Below are 23183 nucleotides of genomic sequence, written 5' to 3'. Positions count from 1 at the left end.
GGTCAAAACCTGGTTGAGGTCTGTGGTACTTCCTGGTATGTGAACAGCAGGTACAGCAGCCACTGGTCCTAACCCGTTCCTGCTCGAGACACAAACTTTCACAGCATGTTTCTGAGTGTCTGGCTGAAACGTTCAACTAAACCGTCTTGTTGAAGTTGACAAGAGGTGGTATTTATGCCCTTGAAGCCTAGCAAGTGCTCAAGCTGTCTGAGGCGGTCTGAGAAGAAATTAGTTCCTTAGTTAGTGAGCACTTCCCTGGGTACACCTACATGTGAGAAGAGCTGGATGTGGCAATTAGCAATCTGCCTGACCTTAATGTTTCTAAGTGGGATCGCCTCGGGGAATTCGGTTGCGTAATCACACACTACCAGAATATAGCTATTCTCACCCCTTACTTCGATCCAGGGGTCTCAAAATATGCATCCCTAAACTCTCAAAAGGGGTAGGAGTAATGGGTAATGTGTGCAGCTGAGCAATGTGCAGTATCCCTCCCTGAAATCTGCTGGCACTCGGTACATGGTTTACAAAGATGTGCGGAGGTGGGAAAACTGCAGAGCGGAAGCGTTGCCTGTCGGAATCAGTGGTGAACATTACATTACATTACAGGCATTTGGCAGACGCTCTTATCCAGAGCGACGTACAACAAAGTGTATAACCATAACCAGGAACAAGTATGACGAAACCCCTAGAGAGAAGTACCGGTCCAAGTGCAGGGAAGAACCGCATAGTTCAACTTGGACCCTGATGGTTAAACTGATTAACACTAACAACGAGAACGGCAACAACGCAATCTATGGAAAAATAAAAATAAAAATAAATAAAAATACAAGTAGTCGTTAAGACAGTTGATGCGCCTAAGTCACCTATGAAACAGCTGCCTAGTTACAACCCTAAGTTTAGTCATTTACAGGGGGGAAGGGAGGGATGGGGAGAGGTGCAGCCTGAAGAGGTGGGTCTTCAGTCGTCGTTTGAACAGGATTGCCTCTTTCACCCAGTCATAATCTAAGGTTTTGGCACGGTCCATTGCAAGATAGCGGACTTTGCGCACTTTGCCTGTCATCAGGGGAATGAGGTGGAAGGCCCAACCATCCCCTGGCCACCGACATGCTGTTGCCAACCGTTCAAAAGGTTGTCGGATGATGTTCGAGATCAAAACGAGATCACAACACGTACATTTTTATCCAGTTCCCGTCTGAAGTCCGCTTGATCCAAACAGCTGTATCAGTCGATGTCGCAAGTCACCACGAAGCCAAAAGCTAAAGTTGAGTTAAATATATGGATGAAAATCCAGCCTGAGTTGAACAAATTTGTAGGATATCCTGAGCGGTTTTGGCCTTCCTCTGGTGCCTGGATAGCACATAGAAGTGACAGTTCCTTTTATTAATTCATATACTAATGTATTGTCTGTTCATATTTATTTAATTCTTCTCCCTGATAAAACCAAATAGTCGCCTACTAATGTACAGTATAAACCAGGAAAAGAAATGACACAAGAATGGAAATAAGGTTCAACATTAGCATATGCACCAGTTACAGAGTTGGTCTGGTATTTGAGTAAAAAGACAAGTTGAGCCAAACTCAAGGTCAGTGTAGGACTTTGCTCTTCGACAGACAGATAGCAGGCAGATAAAATTATTTGAAATAAACAAAAGGAAGCAAAAAAATTAAAAGGTTGTATGTTGTATTTTTTATATATATACAGTTACAGAGCCTGGGGTCAAAATTTGTTAAACATTTCAAAAGCAAAATTTAAACTCTAGAAGAGTTTATGAAAAATGTTCATTCAAAGAGTCAAAAATATTCTAAATACATGCACTAATATGGACATGCGTAAACATTTGTTTGTATACATATCCATTCCCTTACCAATGCTTAAACACAAATCATTTTGTAATGACATTCCATTTCACATATGTATACAACATAGAATTTACAGATTCGCACTAAGCAGTAGTGCCATATCAGCAAGATAAAGCCACATGAACAACGTACTTCCACAGCATAAGAAACAGTGAATTGTGTGGAAGTAAGAGCAAATGCAGCTTGAAGCAGCTTTTTAGAGACTGAACAGGTTATAATTCTATTTTCAGTATCTGGGAAAACTCTTTATCAAAAGCTTTTATATTATACTAAAGAATAATGATTTAATCATTAAGAACGCCAAACAGATTCATCCTCTCCAAAAGGTATCATTCAGTCTAGTAAAATAGTATGCATGTAATAAAGAATTATACAGTATGAGAAAAAAACATTATTTGAGGTTTCAATTAAATGAACCATGAACCAATGAATGAAAAATGAACCAATTTTTTCCTAAAAGAATTACCGTTATCATTGCATTTTTTTGTGTGAGGAACTTATGTTTGTCAATAGAAGATCTTAATGGAACTTGATTTTCCAGTTAAATCTAAATTTGTTTGTGTATGCTATACAAACCTGTGCTCAACGGGGGACAACACAGAGCTTGTAAGGTTTGGGGCAGTGTGTGATTCCCATTTTGTACTCCAAGCTAGGCTCCACTCCAGGGGGAGGAGAGAAGGTGAACCTCTGGAGGAGAGAGGTGAAGAAGAGGAACAGCTCCATCCGAGCCAGCTGCTCCCCCAGACACACCCTCTTACCTAAGAGAACCAAAAAGACATGCAGAGATGCATTTGAGAATTGCATGCTCACACTTAAATACCACTTTCACTGATAATTACTTCAGAATTAGAAAATGAGAATGCATTTATGACTACATTAGTGAACATTTACCAAAATAAAACACTGTCTGCAGTCTTTCAATCACATTTTGAGCAATAGCAAAAACATATTATTGGTAAATTGTAACTGGCTGTAAGCACACAGCAGAAAGGATTGCACCTGCTGAAAATGGCATGAAGGCATCTCGTCTTCTGAAGTTCCCTTCGGCATCCAGGAAATGTCCTGGATTAAAGGTGTGTGGAGTCTCCCACTCACTCTCATCAAAGAGCACAGACATTAACATTGCTAGCACCATTGTGCCCTAGAGCAGAAGGTCAGTTACAACATCAATCCCTGCCAATCTGAATTCCAGACTACAGTCCCCTATGAGGGTCTGACTGCCATGTCTCCCCCTTTCCACATAAGTGTTTGTTATGATTCTCACTAACTAAAACATAAGATCACCTTAGATGAAAGTGTAAAACAATCACATATACAATATCCTAAACAGCAACATGCAGTAACAATCCCCAGGCATGACAGGATCTTAAAAGCATTTGAATATTGTAAATACAGTAGAGACACCGTACCTTTGGTATGATGTATTCTCCCATTTGTGTGTCTTTGGTGGCCATACGGGCCACATTCAGGGGTAAAATGTTTCCCATCCTCTGAATCTCATGGATCACAGCATCAGTGTAGGGCATGTTGGGTCTGTCTGCCATGGAGGGCAGCCGTGACTGCCCAATCACATGGTCTATTTCTGCCTGCACCTTTTCTAAACATAAATACAGCACAGCTAACAACTGTCACATATACCAATGATTATGGGTCGCATCGTTACAGTTATGCTGATTGGTATAATATTGTTCCATAGTCGATTTATTAAATATTATTTAGATCAAATTTCTGAATATAGTTCACGTTCTTCCTGAGAATGCTTTCAGTTGTACTAAAAGATACATTTCAGTCAGAAAGATTAAAGTAAAATGAAAAGTTTGTACTAATGGAGAGTGTAAATGATAAAATATTTGTTTATGGTATGGTCAGTTCCCCACCTTGTACATCAGGGTATTTGATCATGAACAACAGGCCCCAATTCAGTGTTGTTGATGTGGTCTCAGTTCCAGCCACAAACAAATCCAAAGTGCAGAAGCACAAGTTCTCTTCATTAAACCCTGCATCCACATCATTTTTACACTGGGGAGAAAATATGAAATCAGTTGAAGTTGCATGGAACTAATGGAAATAATGCATAATTCTACAGTGAAAGCCTGAATCATTCTAAACTTTTCTGCAAGGTTGTATATCTGAAGTACACAACCGAAAGGGGTTTCTATTACAGACACTGCAGTGATGCACCATAAGGTCCTGAACCAAACTCCGATCTTGCCAGTGGTTGGGAGTCCCAACAACAACACAGCCAAGAGACACCAAGCCAATCTAAGAGGAAGGGCTTTGACCGGTGGGTACCGGGCCTCTTACGCAGTCCGCCTACACCAGCTGTGCATGAAACACACTCGCCCGATGCAGGTTTTCACAGCTTAGCTGATGGACTGCAGAGCATGAAGAAGTGGAGACCACTGGCAGCACATGCTTCACAGGATACACGTGCTAGCCCGAGCTCTTCCACATTCAGGAAGACCAACAATGGGACACGCCAACTGATAGGTTTAAGCAGAAAAATAGCTTTAAGGAGAAAAATAAAAAAAGGGCTGAAAATCGGTTACAGTCGATACCTTTTCCACCTCAGCCAGGAAGCAGTCAATATAGTCTCTGGGTGCTGATGGGTCCCAGTCATTCTTGTGCTCCTTAATTTTCAGCTTCACAAAGGCGATCACCTTGTCCCAATGTTCAAATATCTTTCTGTGGGGACCAGGTACCCTGCGCATTATCCAAGGAAATATGTTGTATAGCTAAGGAAAAGAAACAGAAAATGACTCAAAGACATTGTCCATGCAATAACCACATTTCAGAGACTATAAATGGACTAAAATTGGTTAAGATACAATAATAAAATATGATAAGCAACAGTACTGGATATTTCTACAACCTGATTAACAGTACTTTGAATTTTCAACTGACAAATATTAATATCCATTACCTAAAGATGTATTTTTACATGTTATGCTTATGGTGTCAATAGTTTTGTTCAATATGTTTAAATGTAACTTATCTTCCCTTCCCTCAGCCACTTTAAAGAACTAATTTCTTTAACCACTTAAAAAATTTAATTTCCTTAAAGTGGTTACTTCTGTACCCCCCATCTTGGGCATGCTACTAGGCAAGCATCCTCAATATTAAACTTTTTGCATTTGGTTGCAAGGTATCTAGTGAGGGTGAAGACTAAGACTAAATTATACATGTTAGGCATTTACATGTCAATGAAAATACATACAGTACTGTCAGTTTTTCTACTGAGTAAGTTCTGCCACAAGAAATACATCTGCTCAAATAAAAGATGTAAATAACTACAAATTAGAGGTATACCTGTGCCCAACCGCTTCCTTCTAAATAGACGGCTTCATTTATTAACCTCAGCAGATCTTGAAATTGTCTGTCAGTGTACTCAAACCGGTCACCAAACACCAGACAACAGATAATGTTTGAGACGGCGTTGTTGATAACAAACTGTGGATCAAACGGTTGACCTAGGATCAGAAAACAAAAAATAAATCAACAGAAAGAAAATTGAGCTTACTAGGATCCTGACAGAAGATCTCAGCTTCTGGTGGTGGGAACAGTGAGTGAACCCATTCCCCCATGATTAAGATTCAAAACATCAGCTCAGACACACAGCATCAGCTCAGATTGCTGCTGATTTTACCTTGTTCGTTCCCCAAGGCCTCACTCAGGCATTTTGTTTCTGCCTGGATGGAAGGCTCAAGACTCTTCTTGCCCAATCCAAAGTTCTTCAACGTCATGAGAGCAAACCTCCTCTGCTGCTTCCACGCGTAGCCATTGGAGGCAACCAAACCTTGGCATAACAAGAAAATGTACATTAAGAATCTATAAGAACAGCAACACAAAGCCTAGTAAAAAACATGTACAGCCCAAAATGTATCTCTGTTAACTGATTGCATGGCAGCATTGGGTGGGATTACAGCAATTCCAAAGGGAAATCAGATTTTTGAAAAAGGAGGTTGAAAACTGGGGAATGGTTCTGGGACTTGGATGTTAAACGTAAGTCCTGTACTGCAGGCAAACATGAAACCACCAACGGTCATCCTGCCTGGAATGGCAAGAATGACATTACAAAACATTTTTAAAACTCTTTAATGATTATAATTTCAAACATTGTCATATCATGGCTACACTCTGCACATAGAAATGAAACAGTGATTAACAGAACATATTTTTCATTCAGTTCACATGCTAAAGAATTCATGAAAAAAGCTTATTAAATATCTCAAACAAAGGGAAAAAATAAGATCAGTTACAGTACCGTTGTTATGGACGATGTCATCGATCAATGGCAATGCCGGCCGATCGACAAAATTTTCACCATGTTGAATAAAGGCTTCTTTGAATAGCTTCAGGCCATTTAGGACAACAATCCTCGATCCAAAATTAATACTAAAAATGTCACCATATTGCTCAGCAAACTAGGGGAAAATAATTTTCAGTTGTTTATTTTTTCAGAAATGATTTACAAATGAAAAATAACAAAGAACATGTAGAGAGTTTTTTGTTACATCAAATTCAAACCTGTGCTCTAGATTTTTGTTTCAATTGATTTTTTCTAGAGCCAAACGGTTTCATAAGTTTTTCCTGATGTAGTGGAAATCTGTTATCTGTCGTGTGCTTACATTGCTCTTCTCTGCACCCAGAAAGCTCTGCCCGTTCTTGTGTGACTCCAAGACCATGGAGTCTAACACATAAAGGAAAAGCTGGCCTACACATGCATATGCATTCATGTGCTTATATGCATTCTCATGCATCTCATGTTTTACTTCGGCTCCAACGTGTGACCGAAAACGAAAGCCCTGGTTTTCCACGGTAATCTTTTTGACCCTATCGGAGCTGGGTGCCAGCTTTGATACGATATCTGTTCAAGGGTGCTCTGGTTCGCCCGCGTGAACAGGTTTTTTCTTCTCCAGCTCCTGGTGGGAACGGGCAATGCGATTTCTCATATTGGATGGCGCTGCCGCCTATGTAGGCGACTTGCGTTTTGCGTGACACAGCTTTCAAATTGTGTAAGTCTTGTCCAGCTCCTTTTTCTCTTCTCTCAACAAAACGAAAGTGTGCCCAAACACTAGCTTTTTAAAAAGCTGGCGGCGGTTGGATTGGTCTTACTTGCTATTGCATTTGAAGTAGCTTCTTCCATTGAACATAAAGACGCACAGGTTTTAAATTACGTCCCAGCGCGCACACATCGCTGGGGTGTTTGCTGTAAATCAGTACATTTTAAACAAATTAAAGACATAATGGAGACTGTTCGCACTAGTTTATCCGCCACTTCAAACTCCCCGATTATAAAAAATTAAAGTAGCAGTCCATTGACAATTTCGTTTTTAACAATCAATTGTTGAGGTTTCCCGCATCGAAGCAGAATCTGAGGACCACTGGGCTAGAAACTTTTAACTTTTCAACCAGATGTAGCCGGGTTTTCAACGCCTCGACCAGTGATCTAAATTCCTGCTCCTGGCAGGATGAGTCTGCTGGTTTCTGTTGTATACCCAATAAACCTAGTGAGGCGAGTTAACTGTAATCAACTGCTTTTAATTGGTTAAGTGCCGAGTAACAACAAAGGGCAGACCCTGTAGCCCACCAGGACCAGGAATGAAGATCTCTGGCCTGAACATCAGGGATTCACGACTTGTACACCACGAAAACGTTCGCTGGTTGAGCACGTGTGAAACAATTTTGACACTTAAAAAGGTTATATATATCAGGGTTTTTTGTTGTTGTTGGGAGACTGTTTATATTTAGATAATTATTAGCAAAACTTACCTTTCTCAACTGAAAATGAATTATTGTAGGTTTAAGACGAAGGAGATCACCGACAAATGGTAATGACCATGGTCGCGGTGGGAAGTTTTTCGGAGATTTAAATTTTAAAATGTAGGCAAGACTCAAAAACACAGCGATAAAAACCAAACAAAACTTGGTGTGGATCAAATCCAAAAGAGAGATCGCAGAAATGGAAACCATTGTACCTCAATACCCAAAGCACAAGCAGACGATGAAGTAATTTAATGTGAACTTGAATAACAACCACGCCTGTTCGCAGCTTGGCTGGTCAATGTTTATTGGTGTTTCTTTCAAGCAGAGCTTGCAGAATTGTTGCTCCACCCATACAGAACAAACACGCAGGAAAATACTGAACTCAGTACTGTCATGAACACAAAAGTCGTTAACTGACATATTATTTGTAATTGCTGGCCTGCGATTTATCACAGTAAGCACAAAAGGACGTTGGAATTGTATTCTTCATGGCATGCGTAGCTATTTCTGACCTAATGTGGTTTAAGCATTAAATATTCCCTCTAAAACATGAAAAGCACCTAATTAAGAAACATTAACAACTTGTTAAAATTGATTTTGTTGGGAATATACTGTACATGGATCACGAGCTGAACATGAGGAAGGTTTAAACAATTCATAATCAAAGGAAATCGAGACAACATGATACAGGAAATAAACAAAGATAAATACAGAAAGATAAAAACGTATTATTTAAGAATACGCATAATAGGCATATTACTCTTAATCCATTCCCCGGGGGAAGTTTGATTATTTTCTAAATCCCAAAGACTTCCTACTTCCATGTGTTATGATCCCTGTTGCTTCCTCTGTGATGTGGAGCACTCTAAAATAACCGGAAACAGGGGATTCAACATCTCTGCAATCGCCTGTATGTGATTGTCTTGTACAAGAATCACACACATTTAGTATATTTGTTGCTAATATTACATATCTATAAATACATTCATTAATGTGAGAACATAAGTATGGCAAATTTTGTTTGTACACACATCCATTCACCAAAGCAGTTGTGCCTTGTCTTCAAGATAAGGCCACGTGAACTATATATTTTCAATGTATACAAAGCAAGCTATGCTTTCCTGCTTATTACATGGCTAATTACCTTACAAAAAAAATCAATCAACAATTTGACAAAATATTGATTTAAAGTGATTTTATTAGTCCAAATAAATTGAAATTAATATGAAACAAATTTTCCATTGTGTTCTTCTAGATAATATAGGCCTATGAGGGAGTATTGGTTACTGGGATTTATGGAGTAAGATACGAGGTAAGTCTTATGACATCTTTCTGTGGAGTGATTATATAATGTGTTCTACTGTAAGTTAAAGCGGTCTGTTACCCAGAGCTCCATAAGACATATTTGGAAGAATCAGAATCGAGCATTCAACAAAGCCGCGTAATAAGCATATAATACTAACAATACGTGCAAAAAATATTCAGATTTCGAAATAAATTTTTTTATGAAAATTTAGAGTTTTTAAGCAGTCCCTTAACTGCTCAATCAATTTTTCCATTTGGAACTCTATATCTTTAGCTTGTGATTAAACATTTTTAACACACAAAACCTTTAAAGATATCACTGTATTTGTGAGGAACTTATGTTTGCCAATGCAAGATCTTAACATAGCTTCATGTTCCTGTTAATTCTAAATGTCATTGTGTGGGTTATACAAACCTGTGCTCAGCGGGGGACAACACAGAGCTTGTAAGGTTTGGGGCAGTGTGTGACTCCCATTCTGTACTCCAGGCTAGGCTCCACTCCAGGGGGAGGAGAGAAGGTGAACCTCTGGAGGAGAGAGGTGAAGAAGAGGAACAGCTCCATCCGAGCCAGCTGCTCCCCCAGACACACCCTCTTACCTAAGAAAACCAAAAACACGTTTAAATACCACTTTCATTGATGATTTCTTCAGAAAATTATGAGAATGCCTGTATGACTACAACGATGAACATTTGCCAAAATAAAGCAACAGCAAAAAAGGTACTACTAATAAGTGGTAACTGGCAAGAACAGCACAGCAGAAAGGATTGCACCTGCTGAAAATGGCATGAAGGCATCTCGTCTTCTGAAGTTCCCTTCGGCATCCAGGAAATGTCCTGGATTAAAGGTGTGTGGAGTCTCCCACTCACTCTCATCAAAGAGCACAGACATTAAAGTTGCTATCACCATTGTACCCTAGAGCAGAAGGTCAGTTACAACATCAATCCCTGCCAATCTGAATTCTGCCTACAGTCCCCTATGAGGGTCTGACTGCCATGTCTCCCCCTTTCCACATAACCGTTTGTTATGATTCTCACTGACTAAAAGATCACCTTAGATGAAAGTGTAAAACAATCACATATACAATATCCTAAACAGCAGCATGCTGTAACAATCCACAGGAATGGCAGAGTCTTAAAGCACATGAATTTTGTAAATACAGTACAGTCGTCTTACCTTTGGTATGATGTATTCTCCCATTTGTGTGTCTTTGGTGGCCATACGAGCCAGATTCAGGGGTAAAATGTTTCCCATCCTCTGAATCTCATGGATCACAGCATCAGTGTAGGGCATGTTGGGTCTGTCTGCCACGGAGGGCAGCCGTGACTGCCCAATCACATGGTCTATTTCTGCCTGCACCTTTTCTAAACATAAATACAGCACAGCTACAACTGTCACATATACAAGTGATTGGGTCGCATCGCTACAGTTATGCCGATTGGTATAATATTGTTCCATAGTCGATTTATTAAATATTATTTAGATCAAATTTATGAATATAGTTCACTTTCTTCCTGAGAATGATTTCAGTTGTACTAAAAGATACATTTCAGTCAGAAAGATTAAAGAAAAATGAAAAGTTTGTACTAATGGAGAGTGTAAATGATAAAATATTTGTTTATGGTATGGTCAGCTCCCCACCTTGTACATCAGGGTATTTGATCATGAACAACAGGCCCCAATTCAGTGTTGTTGATGTGGTCTCAGTTCCAGCCACAAACAAATCCAAAGTGCAGAAACACAAGTTCTCTTCATTAAACCCTGCATCCACATCATTTTTACACTGGGGAGAAAATATGAAATCAGTTGAAGTTGCATGGAACTAAAACTGGAAATAATGCATAATACTACAGTGAAAGCCTGAATCATTCTAAACTTTTCTGCAAGGTTGTATATCTGAAGTACACAACCGAAAGGGGTTTCTATTACAGACACTGCAGTGATGCACCATAAGGTCCTGAACCAAACTCCGATCTTGGTTCATGAACCAAACCCCAATCTTGGTTCATGAACCGAACACTGATCTTGCCAGTGGTTGGGAGTCCAAACAAAAAAACACAGCGAAGGTACACACAGTGCCAATCTGGGAGGGAGGGCTTTGACCGGTGGGTACCGGGCCTCAACTGTGCGTGAAACACACCCTTCCAAATTCAGGAAGACACTGCAGTGATGGGCCATTCCAACAAATATGTTTAAGCATAAAAATGCTTTCAGCGTTGCCAATTGAGAGACAGATAAAAACACGGCTGAAAATTACAGTCGATACCTTTTCCATCTCAGCCAGGAAGCAGTCAATATAGTCTCTGGGTGCTGATGGGTCCCAGTCATTCTTGTGCTCCTTAATTTTCAGCCTCGCAAAGGCGATTATTTTGTCCCAATGTTCAAATATCTTTCTGTGGGGACCAGGTACCCTGCGCATTATCCGAGGAAATGCGTTGTATAGCTAAGGAAAAGAAACTGAAAATGACTCAAAGACATTGTCCATGCAATAAATAAAGCTATTTCACAGACTATAAATTGACTGAAAGGGGTTCAGATACAATAATAAAATATGATAAGTAACAATACCGATTATTTCTACAGCCTGGTCTCCTCTACTTAGAATTTTCCAGTGACAAATACTAACCTTTCTGTTATCTAAAGATGCATTTTTTGCATTAGACAGTCAATAGCGTTGTTCAATATACTGAAATGCCACTTATTGTCCTTGGTCTGCAACTGATTTCTCTAAAGTGGTTACTTCTGTACCCCCCAACCCGGGCATGCTACTAGGCAAGCACCCTCAATGTTAAACTTTTTGTGTTTCATATCCTGTGAGGGTGATGCCGAAGGCTAAGGCTAAATTATACATATTATGCATTTACACGTCAATAAAACTGTCAGTTTTTCAAATCCACATAGGAAATCTTAACTGAAATAAGCTTGGGTTTACTGCTGCTACCACCACTACTGTGCAAGTGCTGCCCCAAGAAATACATCTGCTCAAATTAAAGATGTAAATAACTACAAACAGTATACCTGTGCCCAACCGCTTCCTTCTAAATACATGGTTTCATTTATTAACCTCAGCAGATCTTGAAATTGTCTGTCAGTGTACTCAAACCGATCACCAAATACCAGACAACAGATAACGTTTGAGACGGCGTTGTTGATAACAAACTGTGGATCAAATGGTTGGCCTAGAATCAGAAAACAAGAAAGAAACAAATAAACAAGAAATTGAGCTTACTAGGATCCTAAAAGAAGATCTCAGCTTCTGGTGGTGAGATCAGTGAGTCAATCATTCCCCCATGATTAAGATTCAAAACATCAGCTCAGACCCACAGCATCAGCTCAGATTGCTGCTGATTTTACCTTGTTCGTTCCCCAAGGCCTCACTCAGCCATTTTGTTTCTGCCTGGATGGAAGGCTCAAGACTCTTCTTGCCCAATCCAAAGTTCTTCAACGTCATGAGAGCAAACCTCCTCTGCTGCTTCCACGCGTAGCCATTGGAGGTAACCAAACCTTAGCATTACAAGACAAGAAAATCTGCCTTAAGAATTTATGAGAACAGCAACACAAATCTTAGTAAAAAAAAAATAATAATAATAATAAAGTACAGTCGTTGCACAAAATGTGTCTCTTAACTGTCTGCTAAGAGTTTCCAGTTTTTGGCAAAATGATAAAACGGCTCACATCACAGGCCTCAGGGAAGAGCATGTGCTCGTCTGCCAGCTTGATATGGGCACTTGGCTGGTATGCCCAGCTGAAGCACTGGCTGTCAGTGCAGTGATGCCTTTGTGCGTAATTGGTCATAGCATCGCTTACAGCTCAACCAGTACTACAGGGTAAAAAGACAGAGTAGGGCTTCTGCATGGACGATTCAGATTTAAAGCTCCACAGTGTGGTGCATGGATGTTCCCCACCATCTCGGATTGAATCCAGGCTGCGTCTAGTAGAATGCACAGCAGAATATATGGTTCTTGAGATAAAGATCAGATACTTGTGTCCCCTAACAGGGGACAAAATTGAATTGTCAGGAGCAAATCAGATGTCTTTCTCTGACTCAGCTTTAGTTTTGCTGCAGGCTTCAGTGTCGAACAGAAACAAGCAGGCGAAGACACGTGTTACAGAGTACCACAGATCTACTGTACTCTTCTGAATTGGCCATGGGAATTGCCCACAAATGTGGGATCAAATAGCAAAACAGGCTCAGGCCTTCAATACCATTGAGTATGTTCGTCGGCAAAATATTCTCTAAATGTACTGTACTTCAAATAATCCAGGCTTTCGCTGAATACATTCAGGATAATACTTTTCAGGAAGTAAACAAACATTTTTGTCCCATAATTATGACGAGCAACTTCGCTGATGTTTTCCTTCAATAACAACAATGACACAAAGGTGAAACATTTTACGACATTGCAGGAAATAGTACACAGTACACAGGAGGCAGGACGCAGTAGATAGGGCACTGATTTGAACACAGCCAACTGGACATTCCAAATTAGGGTGGGAATTGGACATTGCCTACAGGTGGGCACCCTGCAAAATCAAGATTATGCTGCATTGGTGGCATTATGGCAGCAAGTGAATACAATAAGAAAGGAGGTTGGAAAAACTGGGAGATGGTACAGTGAGCACTGGGCTTCAATACTGTACTTGCTAGCAGATAAACACAAAGCAACTAACAGTAATTCTGCCTAGAATGTCAAGAATGACATTACAAAACATTTTTAAAACTCTTAATGATTAATTTGATGAAACATTGTACTATCATGGCTACATTCTGCACATAGAAAGCAAATAATGATTAAAATATTTTATATTCAGTTCCCCATACGGAATTCATGAATTCATAAAAATAGCTACATAAATGGCTCAAAATTTAAAATAAAAAAACCAAGATCGGTTACATTACCATTGTTATGGACGATGTCTTCAGCCAATGGGAATGAGGGCCGATCCACAAAATTTTCACCATGTTGAATAAAGGCCTCCTTGAATCGTTTCAGGCCATTTAGGACAACAATCTTAGTTCCCAAATGGATACTAAAAACGTCACCATATTGCTCAGCAAACTAGGGGGAAATAATTTGAAGTTATTCTTTCTCATAAATCATCAGCTACCACTACAAAATGGTACAGACCATACATGAAAGTTTTCGACACATCTAATTCAAGCCTAAATTCCATATTTTGCCTGTAAGAAACAAGTATTTGTCAAAGGTGTATATCTTTCATGTTTGGTCTCCTAAAATGGTGATACTATGTATAAAAAGGGTTATAATTCCTGCACGGTACAACCGATATGGATGTGAATATCCTCAAATTAAAGCTGACAGCCTGTATTTTAACTTAATATTCATCAATTCATCTGAACTGTGCTGAAGTACAGAGCCAAAACAATAAAAAGTCGGCCAATGTCCTCTTGCTTATACGGATTGTACTTTTTGCATGCTTTGATTTATTTAAGCTCATACATTTATATATTTGATCAACTTCAAACATACTGTAAAACCGCTACTGACCAGCATAAACTTATTTCGACTGTGGTCCTCATAATGAAAAGACGACATTGTATGTTTGCCATTTTTCAGAATACGTCAGGCATTGATATCAAATTATCAAAAAGGAGGTAAAACGTACATGAACGGATTAAAAATAAAAACTTGACAGCCAAAATGTAGACAAGCAAATGTATTAGCAAAACGTACCTTTGCCAACTGAAAATGAATTTTTGTAGGCTCAATACGAAGGAGGTCACCGATAAACGGCAATGCCCATGGTCCTGGTGGGAAGTTTTTCGGAGATTTATATTTTAAAATGTAGGTTAGAGTCAAAAACACAGCGGAAAAAATTAAACAAAACTTGGTTTGAACAAAATCCAAAAAAAAGAGTACCGAAATTGCGGCCATCGTGCATAAATAGCCTACCCAAAGCACAACACGAAGTAACTTTAACTTGAACAAACACACCTGTCGCAGACTGTCTATCAAAGGTTTTGTGGCGTTTTCTTCGTTCCGGGCTTTCGGAATTCCTGCTCCGCCCACAGAGCACAAACACACAGGAACGTATCTTTGTTCTCCATGTTAGGAGAACACTCGTTACGTCCTCTCCTAAGACCTGAATTTTGCCTGTCATGGTAAAGAATTGATATGATTTATAGAGAAAGGAACCGAGATACTAAACTAAATCTGGATTTGTCAGCTACATTTGGCTAAGCATATTCTCTTAGGCTCTTCGGCTAAGGAACAATGTCACGTTTGCATTTTGAATCTCTAATGAAACGTTTACTACATGTCTTTTATGAGTAAGGAGTCCAGTTAATCCACAGGTCAAATGACCCGGTATGATTTTACTTGCACTACCATCTAAATCCTCATGGGGCACTGTAGGCATTAAGCAATCACCTTACTGATAATACAGTTAGTTATTAACTGAAAATCAATCATAAGCGTGCCAAAACATATATTGTGATTGTGAAACAGGGGTGGGGTAATTGTGATTGTGTGAACCAATAAAATAAAATAATTCTTGACTCAGCCAGGTGTTGGTCTAGAAATCTAGACAACAAGGATGCTGGATAAAGTTCTTATTTGTTTGCCTACTTCAACTTTGGACTTAATAAACATCTATTAAAATTGGTTAGGACCAACAGGGACCACCAGTTAGCACACTGCTGCCTGCAGCAACAGGAAATATAACAAAAATATAGAATATAGAATTCTACCCAACAACCACCTCCTAGTCTTCCTCAAATTATTAATTTAAACCCACATGTACAAATTCCTCAGGTACTCTTAAAATGATGAGCTGTTTAAGAAATAGCTAAGTTAAGAGATTTTGCAAGTTCTGTTAACATGCCAAGCACCTCATTGTTTCCCACACTGAGCATTTATACCATTCAGATTAATCAATTAGATTTCAGGGGGGGAAAATTAAGCATATCTTTATTGTGGACTAGAAAAGAAGAGAAATAGAGTGCTGCCTAATGGTATTTCAGGTTGATTCCAGGTAATGAAAATGAAGGTGCACTTGAAGACAGGGTGCTTTACAGAGTTTACAGGAGTAGTAGTTGAAGAAAGATATAAAAAAATTTGACTAAATTGAAACTTCAGGCACACATACGTGAAAGGAAATTTTTTTGAAAACCCTTTATTGTGGCAGCATATCTCCAGATATTAAATTAATAAACTGACCGGTTTCGACCTTGCAGGGTCTTCAACAGGGTGTAAACAAAGAATGGCTCAAGAGAAAGTATTCGTATATTCTGACAGTCTATATATCCATACACGTCTTTAAATGAAGGACCAAATGACTTTTTTTTTTTTTACAGAAATCATGTTTAAAGTGAGTTAATTTAGTCAGTGAGATTTTAAAATCTTGGCATGTTCGCCTTCTTTTGTGCTGTATCATCACACACCTCTGAACTGATTTTGTAGGGAACATACTGTACATGGTTCACAAGCTGAACATGGGGAAGGGTTATTCAACAATTCACAATCAAAGGCAATTGAGACAACATGATACATACTAGGAAATACACAATAAACGTATGCAGCTCCTGCATAATATCAGGATGTTCAGAAAGAGCAAAACCCAAGGCATGACATGTATTGCCTAATTAGTGTGTCACAGTATATGTGGCTTGCAGAAAGATAAATACTCATGTTAACACACTGTAGGCCATGAAAAACAACAATATAGCAAATAAGCCGCTCACTTTAGGATAAACACAACAATCACATGACTCTTAATTAATTCCCTGGGGGAAATGTGTAAATTTTCTAAACCTCAAAGGCTTCATACAGCAGTACTTCATGATCCCTGTTGCGTCCTCTGCGATGTGGATCACTCTAAAAATAGCCGAAAACATGACATCTCTGCAATCGTCTGTGTGTGATTCCCATGTGCAACAATCACACACACTTAAATGTACAAACATCTAGTAAAAGCCTTCCCAGAAGAGCGGAGGTTGTTCAAGCAGAAAAGGGTGGATCAACCCTTAATGCCCATAAATTTGGATGAGATGTTGAATGTAAAACTTGTGACCATGTAGTGCAGATCTACAAAAATATGCTTTTGGTGAAGGCAGGAGCACAAGCATTTTCCATTGCACATCTATACCCAGAACAATTGTGGAACCTAGGTAGCTCCTGGAAAATACGTTCTGGCTTCTGTTCCCACTAAAATTCAAGAACTGCGACAATTAGAATTTGGGGTGGGAGTGATGAAAAAATAAAATGCTTGGTTGTACGTAGTCTAACCTCCCCTTAAAAAGAAATTGGATGAAATAGGAGGCCCAGCGAGCCCACCGGGCAGGCTCGGCAACATTCCATACACGGAGCACAGAGGGAGCGTCAAAGAGCCTTTAAAGAGGATGAACAGGCTATTAATAATTTCAAATATCTACCAAATATTTTTAAATATTTTTATCTATTTTTTGATCAAAAGCTTTTATTTTCTACTAAAGAAATGTTATTTAATGTATAAGGCCAGAGAGACTTTATCCTCCCCAAAAGGGTGTCATTCAATCCAGTATGATAACATGCATAAAATAAAGATACTGTATATGTGAATTTGAATTTTGAATAAAATTTTGAATGAAATGGGCGTGTTTAAGCAATACTATAATAAGAGAGTATTTCTGCCAATAAGCATTCCCTCTCAAATGCAAGCTCTACTTACTTTTCAAAGCTTATACAAGAAAATCTGAATAATCCCCAGTTCCTGTTCAAATCAGTTGCTGATTTAACTAATAATCATGCAGCAACTAAACCTCAAATACCAGCTTCTTGTAGCAGTAATGATTTCTTGACTTTCTTTTGTAGTAAAACAACAGGAATTAGAGAAAATATATCAATTTGAGGGTTTTCTCCCCACTGGGAGTTTTAACCTTATGTACTTGCTATTTGGGAGTTCAGGTCTGGTGTTTGCTCTCTTTGCTCTTTTCGCTCTGTCACTTGCCTTGCTACTCTGTAAAGCATCTTTTTGACAGTTCTCTGTAAAAAGCGCTATACAAATGAGATTGAATTGAATTGAATTTTCCTGTTAAATCAGAATTTGTTTGTGTAAGATATACAAACCTGTGCTCAGCGGGGGACAACACAGAGCTTGTAAGGTTTGGGGCAGTGTGTGACTCCCATTCTGTACTCCAGGCTAGGCTCCACTCCAGGGGGAGGAGAGAAGGTGAACCTCTGGAGGAGAGAGGTGAAGAAGAGGAACAGCTCCATCCGAGCCAGCTGCTCCCCCAGACACACCCTCTTACCTAAGAGAACCAAAAACACGTGCAAAGATGCATTTGAGAATTGCATGCTCACACTTAAATACCACTTTCACTGATGATTACTTCAGAATTAGAAAATGAGAATGCATTTATGACTACATTGGTGAACATTTACCAAAATAAAACACTGTCTGCAGTCTTTCAATCACATTTTGAGCAACAGCAAAAACATATTATTGGTAAATTGTAACTGGCTATAAGTACACAGCAGAAAGGATTGCACCTGCTGAAAATGGCATGAAGGCATCTCGTCTTCTGAAGTTCCCTTCGGCATCCAGGAAATGTCCTGGATTAAAGGTGTGTGGAGTCTCCCACTCACTCTCATCAAAGAGCACAGTCGTTAACATTGCGAGCACCATTGTACCCTAGAGCAGAAGGTCAGTTACAACATCAATCCCTGCCAATCTGCATTCTGACTACAGTCCCCTATGAGGGTCTGACTGCTATGTCTCCCCCTTTCCAAATAAGTGTTGCTATGATTCTTACTGATTAATACAATAAATCATCTTGAAAGAAAGTGTCAAACAATTTTAAAAAATACAATATGCTGAACAGCAGCATGCTGTAACAATCCACAGGAATGGCAGAGTCTTAAAGCACATGAATTTTGTAAATACAGTACAGACGTCTTACCTTTGGTATGATGTATTCTCCCATTTGTGTGTCTTTGACAGTCATACGGGCCACATTCAGGGGTAAAATGTTTCCCATCCTCTGAATCTCATGGATCACAGCATCAGTGTAGGGCATATTGGGTCTGTCTGCCATGGAGGGCAGACGTGACTGCCCAATCACATGGTCTATTTCTGCCTGCACCTTTTCTAAACATAAATACAGCACAGCTACAACTGTCACATATACAAGTGATTGGGTCGCATCGCTACAGTAATGCCGATTGGTATAATATTGTTCCATAATCGATTTATTAAATATTATTTAGATCACATTTATGAATACAGTTCACTTTGTTCCTGATAATGCTTTCAGTTGTACTAAAAGACATTTCAGGACAAATGATTCAAGTAAAATGAAAAGTCTGTACTAATGGAGAGTGTAAATGATAAAATATTTGTTTATGGTATGGTCAGCTCCCCACCTTGTACATCAGGGTATTTGATCATGAACAACAGGCCCCAATTCAGTGTTGTTGATGTGGTCTCAGTTCCACCCACAAACAAATCCAAAGTGCAGAAGCACAAGTTCTCTTCATTAAACCCTGCATCCATATCATTTTTGAACTGGGGAGAGAATATGAAATCAGTTGAAACTGCATGGAACTAAAACTGGAAATAATACATAATAATGATACTACTGTGAAAGCCTGAATCATTCTAAACTTCCATGCCCAGTTTGTATTATCTGAAGTGCACACTCAAAAGTGGTTTCTATTCCACTGCAGCAATCCTGACCATTCTAATGGTTGGGAGTCCCAACAATAATAATAACAACAGCGAGTCATTCTTCCACATTCAGGAAGACACAGCAGCAATGTGACATGCCAACAGGTTTAAGCAGAAAAATAGCTTTAACCGTTCCCGAATAGGGAGAAAAATAAAATTGGTTACAGTTGATACCTTTTCCACCTCAGCCAGGAAGCAGTCAATATAGTCTCTGGGTGCAGATGGGTCCCAGTCATTCTTGTGCTCCTTAATTTTCAGCCTCACAAAGGCGATCACCTTGTCCCAATGTTCAAATATCTTTCTGTGGGGACCAGGTACCCTGCGCATTATCCGAGGAAATACATTGTATAGCTAAGTAAAAGAAACAAAAAATTACTCAGAGCCACTGTCCACACAATAAACCAAGCTGTTTCATGGATGGCTATGAATGGATTGAAATGGGTTCAGATACAATCGTAACAATAATACAATAATTCTACAACCTGATTAACCCTGCTTTGAATTCTTCAGTGAAAAAACACTAATATCTAGCTGTTTTCTAAAGATGTATTTTTTAACATATGTTGTCAGTATAAACACAATAAGGTCAAAAGTATCTTGGCACCCCTTGGTCTAGAGTTTTTAATGGTTTGGGGTAGGCGCCTTAGTTCCAGTGAAGGCAAATCTTAACACAAGAAATGCATCTTCTCAAATGAAAGATGTAAATAACTACAAATAAGAGGTATACCTGTGCCCAGCCGCTTCCTTCTAAATAGATGGCTTCATTTAATAACCTCAGCAGATCTTGAAATTGTCTGTCAGTGTACTCAAACCGGTCACCAAACACCAGACAACAGATAATGTTTGAGACGGCGTTGTTGATAACAAACTGTGGATCAAATGGTTGGCCTAGAATCAGAAAAGAAGAAATAAATCAACAGAAAGAAAATTGAGCTTACTAGGATCCTGACAGAAGATCTCAGCTTCTGGTGGTGAGATCAGTAAGTCACCCATTTCCCCATGATTAAGATTCAGATCAGCTCAGACCCACAGCATCAGCTCAGATTGCTGCTGATTTTACCTTGTTCGTTCCCCAAGGCCTCACTCAGCCATTTTGTTTCTGCCTGGATGGAAGGCTCAAGACTCTTCTTGCCCACTCCAAAGTTCTTCAACGTCATGACAGCAAACCTCCTCTGCTGTTTCCACGCATATCCATTGGAGAAAACCAAACCTTGGCATTACAAGAAAATATACTTTAACTTCAAGAATTTATAAGAACGGGAACATAAAGCATGTATCTTTGAACTATTCTCACAAGTCTGGTAATAGTTTCCCATTTTTGGCAAAATGAAGAAATGGCTCACATCACAGGCTTCAGAGAAGAGCATGTGCTTGTCTGCCAGCTTGACATGGGCTCTGCATATGAAGCACTGGCTGTCAGTTCAGTGATGAGCCTCAGGATGTGAGTCAGGAATTGAATTCTGACCAATACTGACCACTGACTAGGAGTCTTGTACACGTATGCACAATCAGCCATAGCATGATTTAGTTTAATTTTGAATGAATGAATCATTGCATTTATATAGCATTTTTCCGAACGATCAAATTGCTTTACAGTGATGAGTGGGAACTCCCCTCACCCATGACCAATGTGTAGCACCCACCTGGGTGATGCACGGCAGCCATTTTGCACCAGAACGCTCACCACACATTAGCTAAGGTGGAGTGGAAGAGAACATTTTCTTTTTTTTTAGCCAATTAAATCAGGGGATGATTAGGTGGCAAGTTGGAGAGAGCCAGATTGGGAATTTAGCTAGGACACTACATTTATTTAGCCAGGACACTAATTTTACTTTATTTGCACAATTTAAGAAATGAAAATATGATTAACAAAATAGATTTTACATTCAGTTCACCATGCCAAAGAATTCAAGAAAATAGCTGCTTAAATGTCTCAAAATAAGAGAAAAAGATTAGTTGCAGTACCGTTGTTATGGAAGACATCTTCGAACAATGGGATTGAGGGCCGATCCGCAAAATTTTCCCCATGTTGAATTAAGGCCTCTTTGAAATGCTTGAGATCACTTATGACAACCATCCTTAATCCCAAATGAATGCTATAAATGCCACCGTATTTCTCGGCAAACTAGGGAAAAACAATAATAATTTATTATTATTATTTATTTCTTCAGAAGTCATCACTTAGAAACTGCAAATGACACAGATACACACATAAATAAGAGTTTATGTCACATCAAGTTCAAACTGTGTTTACATTCTGGACAGATGTGACTGCAAGCTAATCTATCGCTGCAACCCCGTGCAGCATTTCCGACACAAGCAACGCCGGAAGCGTCATCCTAAATGTCTTCTTATCGCGACCAGAGATCGTGACGAGTGCCTGGCCAGCAAGCATAGAAATCCGTTAAACTGAAAACTGAAGCGAACCTCAGCCATATTTTTGGGTTAATGAAACTGACTGCACAGGCAAATATATTATTATTGAAAAATAACTGAAAATGCATGATAACAGAACAGCAACCCTATTCTCGAATTCCCCTTCTCAATCAGTGAGAATTCGTTCATGAAACCCAATTCTATAGAAAATTTCCACAATGCAATTCGCAAAACTGACCTTTGCCAACTGAAAATGGATTCTTGTAGGGTCAACACGAAGGAGATCACCGACAAATGGCAATGACCATGGTCCTGGTGGGAAATGTTTCGGAGGTTTGCGTTTTAGAATGTAGATAAGAGTGAAAAACACAGCAAGAAAAATGAAACAAAACCTGGCGTGGACGAAATCCAAAAAAGACAGAGCGGTCATTGTGGGTCGAGCGGGTTATTTCAGTACACGTTTTGCTGGTGGGAATGTAAAACTTACACACGCCTGTTAACAACCTGGCTGTCCAAGGTGCAATAGTGTTTTATTTACGCAGGTCTTTCAGAAATTGTGCTCCGCCCAAAAAGAGTAAGTACACAGAGAAACGAGTCATGAAACCATAATTCGTAAATAATTGATATATTTTATAGAGAGAAAGAGTGACAGGGATTAAATTAAATTTGGATTTGTACATTTGGCTAAACTATTCTGTTTGGCACATGAAGAATGGCACAGTGTTTGCATTTTATCTCTTTTATGAGTAGGAAGTTATCTTTTTATCTAGCACACATGACCCAACATGATTTAAACTTGCATAATCTGCAAAAACCCCCATGGGGCATGAAGGCATTGCATTGTCACAATCACAAGACTAGTTATGCAACAAGTTTCAGAAGAGTGTGATTGCACTTTTCACTGTATAATGTGGCATTTGGCCCGGCAGTGAACCGGATTGGCCTCAACTGTGCTGGCTACTAACAGCTATCAGCCAGGTGTGTTTAAAGGTGTGTTGCTCCCTACTGTTCGGGCTATTTAGCGGATGCTCTTATCCGGAGCAACTTACACAACTTATTACATAGCATTGACCTTGTATCTAATTATACAGCTATATATACACTGAAACAATGCAGGTAAAGTACTTTGCTCCCTGGATTTGTACCTCTGACCTTCAGGTTACAAGACCAACTCCTTACCCATTATGCTACAATGCCGCCCACTGAGCAC

The 23183-nt window shown here is 39.3% G+C and overlaps 2 protein-coding genes across 3 annotated transcripts; both read right to left on the bottom strand.

Annotated features, from left to right (window-relative positions):
• Positions 1–1664: 1664 nt before the first annotated feature.
• Positions 1665–15226, bottom strand: LOC135254154 (uncharacterized). Its single transcript, XM_064334133.1, has 18 exons — positions 14626–15226; positions 13830–13989; positions 12284–12433; positions 11948–12108; positions 11196–11372; positions 10571–10712; positions 10106–10293; positions 9703–9844; positions 9356–9528; positions 6489–6731; positions 6125–6284; positions 5507–5656; positions 5170–5330; positions 4419–4595; positions 3738–3879; positions 3270–3457; positions 2860–3001; positions 1665–2618 (listed from the first exon to the last, which is right to left on the bottom strand). Exons 1-18 carry the CDS (start codon positions 14824–14826, stop codon positions 2443–2445), a joined length of 3033 nt encoding a protein of 1010 aa, XP_064190203.1. The 5' UTR covers positions 14827–15226; the 3' UTR covers positions 1665–2442.
• An 817-nt stretch (positions 15227–16043) lies between these two features.
• Positions 16044–22510, bottom strand: LOC135253825 (cytochrome P450 2J2-like). 2 transcript variants are annotated; one of them, XM_064333621.1, is made up of 10 exons: positions 22212–22510; positions 21563–21722; positions 20658–20807; positions 20325–20485; positions 19772–19948; positions 19294–19435; positions 18831–19018; positions 18421–18562; positions 17998–18179; positions 16044–16767 (listed from the first exon to the last, which is right to left on the bottom strand). In XM_064333621.1, exons 1-9 carry the CDS (start codon positions 22401–22403, stop codon positions 18004–18006), a joined length of 1488 nt encoding a protein of 495 aa, XP_064189691.1. In that variant the 5' UTR covers positions 22404–22510; the 3' UTR covers positions 16044–16767; positions 17998–18003. The 2 variants fall into 2 exon arrangements, with proteins under 2 accessions (XP_064189691.1, XP_064189692.1); XM_064333622.1 differs by lacking the exon at positions 21563–21722 and having other exon boundaries at positions 22212–22333.
• Positions 22511–23183: the final 673 nt, after the last annotated feature.

Source organism: Anguilla rostrata, chromosome 4 (genome assembly GCF_018555375.3).
Source record: "Anguilla rostrata isolate EN2019 chromosome 4, ASM1855537v3, whole genome shotgun sequence".
NCBI classification, from domain to species: Eukaryota; Metazoa; Chordata; class Actinopteri; order Anguilliformes; family Anguillidae; genus Anguilla; species Anguilla rostrata.
This window is presented reverse-complemented; position numbering and strand designations above follow the sequence as displayed.

Excerpts from the sequence above, each read along its gene's own strand:
- LOC135253825 (XM_064333621.1), bottom strand. The coding sequence starts at position 22,403 with ATGACCGCTCTGTCTTTTTTGGATTTCGTCCACGCCAGGTTTTGTTTC. Across the intron at positions 20,808-21,562 it reads AGATGTCTTCCATAACAACG|GTTTGGTTTTCTCCAATGGA; the intron begins GTACTGCAACTA and ends TGTAATGCCAAG. Across the intron at positions 19,436-19,771 it reads TCCTGGCTGAGGTGGAAAAG|TTCAAAAATGATATGGATGC; the intron begins GTATCAACTGTA and ends TTCTCTCCCCAG.
- LOC135254154 (XM_064334133.1), bottom strand. The coding sequence starts at position 14,826 with ATGGCCGCAATTTCGGTACTCTTTTTTTTGGATTTTGTTCAAACCAAG. Across the intron at positions 10,294-10,570 it reads CAAATACCCTGATGTACAAG|AAAAGGTGCAGGCAGAAATA; the intron begins GTGGGGAGCTGA and ends ATTTATGTTTAG. Across the intron at positions 9,529-9,702 it reads CTTCATGCCATTTTCAGCAG|GTAAGAGGGTGTGTCTGGGG; the intron begins GTGCAATCCTTT and ends TGGTTTTCTTAG.